The following is an 11227-nucleotide window of genomic DNA, read 5'->3' on the forward strand; positions in this document are numbered from 1 at the left end:
AAAAAAAAACATTGTCTAGATGATACCACTTAAATAAAAGGTAGTTAAAAAAAACTAGAATAACTATAAATAAAAAACTTTTATTTATTAAACATTTATTTTATACGATAAATAAAAAAAAAATACAATAAAAATTATTCCATCTTAATCAAAAATTGTACAATGTCAAATAGGAAATTTAAAAAAAAAAAAAAATATTACAATATACATTATAGTTTCTTGTTCCTTTTCATCTTGTGCAGATTTATATTAATATACAGGGTTATGGCAACAATTGTATAAAAATAACCATAACCTAAGACCTTAACTAAATAAACTATATTTCAAGTAAAATTTTCTTTCCCCCCTTTAAACAAATCTTAACAACTTCTTTTCCATATATTCATCTTTTACATATACATTTTCTCGTATTAAAAGAATAAATTTAAAATATATTTAGTTACATAATAAAATTATATATGTTCACTTCAATATATCTAAAAATTTGGTAAGAGATCCGACAAACTTTTACAGAATCGAATCGAATCAATACATAACGACAATGGTTCCTGAGAAAAAAAAATGGTGTGAACTTATATATTTGTACCTTGTTCGCCTACTCAATACATGAAGATATGTCCGAATTTTTTTAACGACTAATCTTCGTTATCATTCAAGATGTCGATGTTGTCGTCTTCAGCATCTGCTTTGCTGTGCTCGTGGAGGAGTACATATTCTCTTGAACTGTAGGCAAACTTTATAACATCTTTTTCCAGCAGCTCGACGTACTTTCGGGGATCTATCTTTTGGTTGTTAACATATGTTCCGTTAGCAGACTCCAAATCGATTATGTAGGGTCTCACTCTGTTTCCCTAAAAGAAAAAATCAAAATAAATTAGAGCAAAAGATTACATAAGTGTCAAGTTATTTATACAAAAATAGAGTCATCACATTTATAGACTACAGCTTAACTTTAGTTAGAATAATTATGACGCATTTATTGTTGGCCATGGATTAATATGTAAATATTATGGCGAGATGTGGTCAGAAGAGAACAACAGAAATAACTGATACTAATTTTATTGTACTAATATTTCCAGAATTTCAGAAAGATGACTAAAACATGGAAAATGTAACAGAAGAAAAAAAAATCAGAGTAGTACATATATTTAAATAAAAAAAAATTATTTTTTAGTTTTCATTATTTACATATATTACATTTTTCATATTGTTTGGTTATCATCTTCCAAACTTCTACAAATTGGAAACCGATTAGTTAGTGAGGGACCCATGGCCATCACAATAGAAAATATAACTTCTTAGTTTAATTTTTAATATATTTTCCTTTATTAAAATTATGTACTTTTTATTCGAAATAGAACTTTGAACTGCTGAAGTAAGAGATTTTCTGATATTAAGGCCTTTAGAATATGGAATTTTTAAATAAATATTCTGAATTTTTTTTTTAAACTTAAACATTAAAATGTGTATGCTTTACCTTGGATCCATTATCCCTCACATACGGAACGACCCTGTACTGTAGGACAGCATGTTGTTTTGAACAAGAAGGATGGTCAATCGGCAGGTCCACAACGATCCTATCCCTTCCGATGAGGTAGGCACTCTGGCGATGGATGTACAACGTTGGCAGACTCTTGTCACCCTTGAACGGATACAGGCGCCATCTTCTCTTAGGCTTTCTAGCTTCTGGAGGCTCGGAATATTTGATCACCACACCTGAAGGAGAAAGAAAACTGATCTTAATTTTAATTTATCATAAATAAAACAATTTATTAAGTAGAACCACAAAGCTTTGAGCAGAAACTGAAATCAGTTATTATCATTACACAATAAGTATAGCCAAAACATTTTTTTCCTTATGATTTCAAAATAATTATTACTTTTTTTAGATTTTTGTATAATAGTTTTAGTAAGACTTATTTAATTAGGGTTTATTAAAAATATTTTATCCTTTTCATGAATATTACTAAAATTCAAAAACAAAAGAGCATCGATTATCTGAACTGACAAAACAAAAAAAAAAAGGTTGAGGTGTATATAATTGACCGTAGATTAATGATTTGAGAAGTTTGTCGGGGGTTGCGGTCAGCAAACAACAAAATAAATAAACAAAACCATATTTATTTATTTATGCTGTTCTTTGCTGACTGCACTCCCCGACAAACTTCTCAAATCATTAAAAAAAAAAAAAGAAGGTTATTCAGCTCTGAGAAGTTGTAAGTTATAGGTGTGATTTTGAAAGTGGAATTTTAGGTAATAGTATTGATAACTTTAAACTAACATGTTAAATAAAATTCATTAATAGGTATCAATATTTTTAATTTTTTTGTTGTGAAAAAAATATGTTTAAATAATAAAAGTTAACAGTTTGTTTCAGTGTCTGCTTCAAAAAAATTTTTTTTCAATGTTAGTTTTTCTTCAGAATGTTTTTTTTATAGATTTTTATACTTCTCTCTTTTCATATTATTGTCATGACACAGTTTCAAACCACACTTACACACAGTCATCGCCCATCCAACAACTACAGTAATAATACATACAAAAAGCAATTTTATATATAATAGAGAGATAATAATCACAGCAATAACAACAATTTAATAATAACAGTTTGTTTCAGTAAATGCTTTAAATTTTTTTTTTTTTTTTTTTAGTGCCTGCTTTAAATTTTTGTTTTATCATTTTTTTTCCTTCAGAAGTGAAAAATTAATTTTTTTTGAAGTAAGAAAACTATAGAAACAATGCATACAAAAAACAATTTTTTATGTAATACAGAGATAATAAAAGTTCACAGTTTGTAGTTTTTGTTTTCTTCAGAAGTGAAGAATAAAAATTTTGTTTTAAGTAACAAAACTATAGCAATAATGTATACAAAAAACAATTTTTTATGTAATACAGAGATAATAAAAGTTCACAGTTTGTTGTTTTTGTTTTCTTCAGAAGTGAAGAATAAATAGATTTTTATACTTTTGCTAGAGGGACGATGACTTACTGAAAACAGAGAAGTACATTTTTGAACCACACTAACATACAGTGATCACCTTTTCGAAAACTATCTTATGCATACAAAAAACCATAGAATTTTTTCACATTTGATACAGAATATTTACAGAATACACTAGTATACTTAAAACATGTAATTTTATAATACAAGTTTGTTTTCTTTTGTAAGGATATGTTCAAGTTGATAATCAACAACTATGATAATCTATAATAATCAACAATTGATAAAAAAGTTTAATCTATAATAATGAATGAATATAGCAAAGTTAATAATTACTAAAATTAAATTCTTATATACAAATAAATAAAATAAAAAATACTAAGATTAGATGATGATGCAAGATACCTTCATCAATAAATCCCAGTTTCAAAACCTATGCCTCATGGAAACCCTACCATAACATAATCCTTTCATTTCATATATTTCATCATATTTTCAGACAACGACCCTTTATGGTCGGGTAAGATTGTATGACATGAGTATACAAAAGTTGTTATAGCTTCTTCAAAATTACATCAATTAACAAACATTTAAAAATTAAAAAAAAATTAAAAGAATTAGGTATTGTTCAAAATAGTAAAAAAAAACCAACATGTACAATAATATTACTTAAATGTGGTCAGAACATATCATCCTCTCCCTAATAATACGCGAGCTATCCTCGCAGTTTCGATCCCAAGAGTTGGCTCTTGTTTTTGTTTCCGACCAAATATCCTGTGAAAAACTCTGTGTTTTTTAGGACATTTTGAATCGTGCTTCAATTTTCGTGAGTTAACAGATTTTCTCTCTGCAAATAACAGGAAGAATAATAACGATGGATATAAAATTATAAATTTCAGACTCACTGAGTAGGCGCCACTGAACACTGAGCAGTTTTGAAACTGAGAAATGATGAGCATAACCTGCTTCCTAGCAGATTTATTATTGTATTTAATTATTTTTCTCTCTTAAAGATAGCAAATTGCAGCTTAGTCCCCACCCCCAGGTAGCGGCACAAATAAGCATATCACTACTTGGCCTAAGCCTAACCACATCGCTGCTTTGATTTGAAAGGGGTGCAACTTAAAGAAAAACATCATTATATTTTGAATTAGACATACTTAGAAGATTGTAATGCAGACTGATGTTCCTGTGCAGACAGCCCCAAAGCTAGCTTTAGTACAAAGTAACTAGTATAATCCTATTGAATATTTCTAATACATAAATAAAATTTCTTTACATTAGGGGTATTCATGATGTTGTGTTAAATGTTAAATGTTTTACCATGTTAAATGTTATAACTATAAGATTGTGAGCAGCCCTATTTGAAGTCATGTTAAACGTTAAATGCATAAGAGCCCCTAACGGATTTTCTCTGCAACTTGTATAAGCCTTTATGTTTATAACCTTCCTTCCAGACCCTCATGTTATTGTTTACTTCAGTTTTGATTTAAATAATTAATTAAAACATGCCTAGAGTGAGTGAAAAGTGGAATTTGTGTGAAAGTTTAGCTTATGAGTGTCTTATTGGTCTTCAAACTTGTAAAGAAGAGAATGAAGATGAGCTAATTGACAACTGTATTGAAAGTCACAACTAATATGGCGGCGATCTCAACTAGTCTATTGTGTGACGTCATTCTCGATTTAACTGACCAAGTAACAGACTCTCAGCCATGTTAAATGTTATTTCGTTTTACCACGGCAAAAGAAGGCAATTTTTTTCGATTTAACACGAGTTTTTCCATTTAACACGCTTTAACATGTTAAACTAAAGATCATGAATACCCCTATTAAGTTGTGCCACTCTTAAAGCAAAGCAATGATATATTTTATATTAACAAAACATCAACGTACCCGACACCGGAATTATAAAACCCATAATTAATTACTTATTCTATGAATTACTTTTCTAATGACTTAAAATAAAAATGATAAAAGAGAATCAACCTGTCTTAAAGCTAGAATTAGGCTCAAAATTCTCAGAATAATAATAAAAACATTTGAATTTTGTAAATGGTTAAACAACAAAAAAAAAAATTATCACTCCAGTCACATGACATCTGAGAGATAGTATTTGAGGTTATTGAGTTGCTTCTATTAGTGTTGTTGTAAGCATATGTTTATGGTTTTGTTGAATTTGGTTTTTTAGAAACCTAAAGATGGAGGAAATTCCCCGAAACGTTGTTACTGATGATATGAAATAAATTATTGTATTTGAAATAAGGAAGAATTGTGTCATTCACTAAATCCAGTTTAATTCCATAAGACTCTTCCAGTAAAAGATCATTAAGTTCACTTTTTTAGTTTATGAAAAAAATTATCTCCGGAACCATAAGATACAGATGTCTATTAGCTCTCATATTGAAGCTAGTTAAAATCCTATAAAGTAGTTTATGACATTTATTTTTGTAGTGGTAGTTTTAATGATATTTTCAAAAATTTTATCTCAACAACTAGAAATTAACATTTTTTGAATTTATTTTGGAAAATATTATAAAAACAACTATCCCTACGAAGATAGATACTACTGATTTTTTAGAGCATTCTTTACGAAATGTTGTAATTTAAGAACCTATATCTTGGGGGCTATTGGATGTAAATAGCTCTATTAGAGCTTACATTTTAGCAAATTTACTCTACTTTAAATGATGTTCTCTTAGATTTTCTCGTTTTTTTGGCAGTTTTAAAGATGTGGGATTCTGAATGAAAATTTAATTCTTTTTAAGTTGTGAAACAGCCATAATTTTTTATTCCCTCCACCTATACTTGTCAGACTCATCAATTTTGACTACAAATTATACATATATTTCATTAAAGTAAAATAAAATTGGGATGAAATAACTGCCTTTATTTTTCCCTTGGCTATTGTACTATAAGGTGTACATCATTTTATGTGATTAAATGGTCGTACAAGAGAAAAACACAGTTAAGATAATTAATGTCCCTAGTTTAAACAAGTATTATAAGTAAATGATTATTTAAATTTGGACTGATATATAAAATATTTTGAGCAATCTGGAGAATAAACTCATAGGTATCTCGCAGATGCATGCGACCACAACCACAAGCTGGTGAGATTACTGGAGTGTTGATACTATAAAATAATACGAGGAAATGGTTGGGGGTGCAGCCTAATGGATTAGGCGTTTGATTTTCCAGCTAACAGCCCTGAAGAAGGCTAGAAACGTTGGCACAATAAAATAGGTTAATATAACTTATTTGTGTTTCTCTTTGACCGTACCCCCAACCATCTTCTCGTATGTCATCCATGGTCAACTATCTCTCATAATTATAAAATAATATATTCAATCTGAGAAAAAATTAATTCTGAAACTTACCTTTGTAGGTATTTACTTCTTCTGCCAGTTTACCAGAGAGACCAAAGTCAGGTTTCGCCTTATTCTCGAGTGGTTTTTTTTCGGTTTTGTCATCACTTTTACCCCACTTTTCTTCTCCTCTCCAATCACTTCCCCTGCTAAATAAGAAAATGAATCTATTACTTTAACATATTACATGATAATATTAATTTTAACAAATGATGAACTACAAATATTCAGTAGATGATTGTATTCCCATTTATGCCAATTCTAATAACATTTAGCTTTTTAGGTTACACCTCCTATATAATAGTAGCATGAGCCAAAATGACTCAATGACAACAATTTGAACTACTAGAATAGGACCATAAAATCAATATGGGACCAAATATATACTAACCCTGATAATTCCTAAATTTTTCATAAAATCTAAAGGTGACTATCTCACCTTAACACAGACTTTATAACAGATACAGAACTAGATTTATTCATTGATATCTGAAATAGAAAAAATTTTAGACTGTGAGGGCTTTTTTTCTATTTCATTTGAGAATGAAAAGTATTTTTCCCTTAGCAGTGAGGAAGTAGAATGTATTATACTTTTGTTTTATATTACAGGATTATTATTATTAAATTATTTAAATTTTGTAAAGGAAGCTGTTAGTTGACAGTATGAACTAGATTGTAGGAAGGTATTCCAGGTGGCGGTCAATAAAGGTATCAAAACAATAGAGGAAAACTATTGTTAACCAACATTTTGCCCCACAGATTGAAACTGAATGATAGTTATCTTCTTTGTTTCCATGACAGTCCTGCACAGTGACAAAGCTAACTGGGGCAAAACATTGGTTGACAATAAAAAATAAATAGTTTTCCTCTACTATTTCGAGAACTTTATTTACCACCAACTGGACTATCTTCTTATAAACTATTTTACTTTTGATAACAAGCAGATAAGCTAATAAGAGATGCTCTATTGGTACTCTAATTTATAGGATTACAGTGAAATCAAGAGAGCACAAAAGCTAAATCGATAAACTGCTGGACTGGTAAAAGGTATAGTAGTGGAATGTGTTAAGGTATCACTTTAGCAACCTATTATCTGTTGCTGTTATATAATTATCTGTTGCTGTGCTGGTCAAAAAAGGCATGAGTAATTTTGGGAGTCCCTTGGAATAACTTGAACTAATCGCTCTGGTTGGGACAGGTCAATAACGTGTACAATAAGCACACCATATGGGCTAGATTTGGTGATAAAAAAAAGAAAAGAAAAATGTACTCCTTTAGACTGCCAAAATTAGCTATTTTATAATTTATGAATATTGCAGCAAATATAAAAGATGAAAAATAATGAAAAGTTTTGCTAAATTTATTGTGAATTTCTGATTTTTTTTTTAACTATATTAAATCTCAGACATATTCACAAATTTACTGACTAGTAGACACCCAGTATATCCGATTAGTACAAGTTTCATGTTTAATTGGAGTACATGGAACAGAGTTTTTTGGAGGCAAAATCATGTACAAAGCATGCTCTTTTCAGTTCTGGACAGCCTGAATTTGATGATGGAGCAGGCCTAATATAATAGTATACTCAATCACTAGTTAAAAAGAACTTAGTAACAAGTTTTGATTTCTAAGTCAAATATTGATAAGGATATCTGTTTTAGTTCGTTAAACAAAATTTTATTTTGGGATTGATTTAGATTAAAAATCTGATTTCACATAAAGAAAACTGAGATAAAAAAAAAAAAAAAAAAAATCAAAAATAGTAAAGATAGAAATGAACTAACCTGTCATTTTCATCATTTTCCCATTTCGACGTTGGAACATTTTGAGACGGTTGTGAAGAAGACCTGAAAAATAAAGGAATAAATAAACTAAGATCAACTCTATCAATAGAAATAATTTAAGAATATGGATATAAAATATTCATGATGTTCAGAAGCGTACTGAACTAAAATATAAATATTATTAATAATAAGTAAAAGTAACAATACAACTGTATTACAAATTGGGGGATTCTTTTCAAAAGGTAAAAGAAATATTTTTCTATCCTAAAAACTATGAACAATCTAAGAATGATGGAAAAAAGCATTTTGATAAAGTCTTATGTATAAATGAAATGACTCTAGAATTTCAAGAATAGGGTAACTCCTATGACCAAGTTAAACAATTTTTATTCATAATATATTTACCTATACAATAAATAATAAAACAACCTCAAATACTCTTCTGTAGCAGTTTAAACATCCTCATTTAATTAATTTAAGTTATTTTAGAGAAACTAAGTTGAACTAAGTCTCTAATGTTGAATTTTGACAATTTATGTCAGTTTAGTAATTAAGGAACTAAATCATTAAAAAAATAAGGGAGATATGGGTGAGCAATAACAAATCACGCATATAAATACATTAAGGGCTTTCATATGAAAAAAATGTACATGTCACGAAAAACTAGGCTGCAACTTGCTAGTAATAAAAAAATACATTGATACTAGACCAAGTATTATATATATTTCTTTTGGTGCAGGTTATAACCTACCCTATTATCACTAATTCAATTGATTGCCCCAAATAATCCTTATCAGTTTAAGAAGGGATTAAATTTATGTAAATATGTATCAGTATATAATGTATGGCTACAATCCGCAATCAAGCTATAGTCTGGTCGTACTTAAGTACCAAAAATAAAACTGGGAAAAATTTGGTAAAATACTAAAGTCAAGTAATTTGAATTAAACAATCATATCAAATATAAAAAAAATTTAAAACAAACAAAATTAGTAAATAATTATTTAACTTACTTATGCTTTTTGCGGGGAATATTTTCATCAAGTGGTTCTTGGTTATTTTCTTTCCGTTTGACACTTGACTTTTCATGATGTACATAATCTCTTTTGCGCTCATAATGGACATGCTTATTTCTTCTATGATGATCGCTCTTGTCTTCAGAGGATCTATCTCTTTTCCTATGGCACTTCTTGTGATCACGTTCAGAATCATGGCGATGCTTGCGTTTAACGAGGTTGTCTTTCATTGTTGCTTCTTTATATGTCATGTACCTGAAACTAAATCCATTAATTTACTTTTACTTTTCTCATACTCCGATACAATACAAGCACAAATGGAACCCCTCTTGAGCATGTTTCCCCTGAAGGAAGGTTTCATTATTATAATTCTATGGGATAATAAACAGACTATTGCTTCATCTAAAGTACAGGTTAGATGACATGCACTTTGGAGTCCCATACTGCCTGTAAACACAATAACATAAAATAATATGACAATAAGAAATATGTAACATTAAACAAAAGCAAGGACAAATCAAGGTCTTAAGAAACAGCATTTTCATAGTAATAAGTGAAGACTGGTGAACAAATTTCAACTATTTAAAACTAGAAAACACCAAACTATACTAACTTATGTCAATAAATGACAGACACTAAAGCAGAATTTTAAGTCTAAACCTCCAAATTTATGATAATATCTAAGCCATTTGAAATATTTACATATTATACTTTAAATTCTAACCTTCTTAAAGAATTAAACTAAATGTTGCCATTTGACATTCAAAACAAACAATACTTAAAAATTAAAATAACAACAAACTGACAAAATGAACAAACAAACTTAACAGAAACATTATTGAATTAATCACATGAAATTTACATATGAACTCACCTAATAAAACGGAGGGGGAATTTCGGGAAATATCCCAAAAAAAAATCACAAGAAAATATTACTCTAAGTCAGCCATTACGTTTTAACAGAAAGGTAAATATTAGTTTCACAAATAATAACAAATATCGCATACATTTAAAAAAGAATGATTACTAGCTGTATGCACATAACGTAAAATAAAATATTATTATTTAAAACTGGTGATTAAAATAATAAAAAATTGATCCGTAACTAGAAAATTGTTTTGGAAAATTAATTATACTAGTATGGGAAGGTTAAATCAAGTCAGCAACCGACACCTGTTATCTCTCAGAATTACTACTTTCTTTTAGGAAAACCCAATGACGTCATAGGTACGTATATCCTATTAATCGTACATTTAAGAATGTTTGTTTTAATTTTAATTTAAATACCTTAAAATAGAAATGGGAATGTAATGTAACGGAACAAAAATAAGGGAATTCCTGAGGGTTTTTTTTTCACAAATAGTTTGTAATAGAGTTGATAAGGAAGATAGACGTATATAAATAATGAACTTAGATTATTTCCGTGTTTTAACATATCGCTGCTTTGCTTTAATTTGAAAGGCTTAACTAAAATAAAAAAATATATATATATTGTGCTTTCATTAATCTACCCTCTCACTTTGATTTCTTTAATTACTTTTACAAGAGTACACCAACCTTTACCATAAAAATACTTTTACATTAATCATTGTTCAGAAATTCTTTCTTTCTCTATTTTCTTGTGAAATAATTTTAAATTTTCATTTTCTGTTTGTTAAATATTTTATTACAACTGACTGGAACGTAAGAGGATAAGTTAGTAATGACGTTGGTTACTAAGAAATGTCCGAGGTAGTAGCTAGTATTGAAAAACTAATAAAACGTTTTTAAGAAAACAAACTTTTTTCTTTGTACATACAAATGTATTTATTTAAAACTCATAATTAATTTTCAATGAATTGTGTAAACTACGATTGTATTACCAATGATGAAATTAAAAAAATAAATACGCTTCTAAATTTTAATACTTTTCAAAATAAATGAGTTGGTATTTTCACTCAGATTATTTAAGCCTCAGAACGTACGGTGTTGATGAACCTATTTTACTGAATGTACTACATTCATTAAATAAAATTTTTATTTTTTTTTTTTAGATGTTCATATTATAGAATAGTCCTTATTAGCGAAATTCCACTATATCTGTTAAAATTAGGACAGGAATCGAGCTCTGATAAAATTTCA

General features: G+C 28.6%; 1 protein-coding gene across 3 annotated transcripts; it reads right to left on the bottom strand.

Annotated features, from left to right (window-relative positions):
- Positions 1 to 64: 64 nt before the first annotated feature.
- Positions 65 to 10122, bottom strand: LOC106678521 (smad nuclear-interacting protein 1). Of its 3 annotated transcripts, none has more exons than XM_014417068.2 (6): positions 9981 to 10122; positions 9104 to 9367; positions 8091 to 8153; positions 6319 to 6455; positions 1478 to 1716; positions 65 to 851 (listed from the first exon to the last, which is right to left on the bottom strand). In XM_014417068.2, the coding sequence occupies exons 2-6, from the start codon at positions 9355 to 9357 to the stop codon at positions 636 to 638; spliced, it is 909 nt and encodes a 302-aa protein (XP_014272554.1). In that variant the 5' UTR covers positions 9358 to 9367; positions 9981 to 10122; the 3' UTR covers positions 65 to 635. The 3 variants fall into 3 exon arrangements, with proteins under 3 accessions (XP_014272554.1, XP_014272556.1, XP_014272555.1); XM_014417070.3 differs by having other exon boundaries at positions 9104 to 9361; positions 9981 to 10106; XM_014417069.3 differs by lacking the exon at positions 9981 to 10122 and adding an exon at positions 9831 to 9855.
- Between the last annotated feature and the right edge of the window lie 1105 nt (positions 10123 to 11227).

This window comes from Halyomorpha halys, unplaced genomic scaffold, assembly GCF_000696795.3.
Source record: "Halyomorpha halys isolate HHAL.00 unplaced genomic scaffold, Hhal_1.1 Scaffold145.1, whole genome shotgun sequence".
In the NCBI taxonomy this organism is placed as follows: domain Eukaryota; kingdom Metazoa; phylum Arthropoda; class Insecta; order Hemiptera; family Pentatomidae; genus Halyomorpha; species Halyomorpha halys.

Excerpts from the sequence above, each read along its gene's own strand:
- LOC106678521 (XM_014417068.2), bottom strand. The coding sequence starts at position 9,357 with ATGACATATAAAGAAGCAACAATGAAAGACAACCTCGTTAAACGCAAG. Across the intron at positions 6,456-8,090 it reads GAAAATGATGAAAATGACAG|CAGGGGAAGTGATTGGAGAG; the intron begins GTTAGTTCATTT and ends TTTCTTATTTAG. Across the intron at positions 852-1,477 it reads TGAGGGATAATGGATCCAAG|GGAAACAGAGTGAGACCCTA; the intron begins GTAAAGCATACA and ends TTTTTCTTTTAG.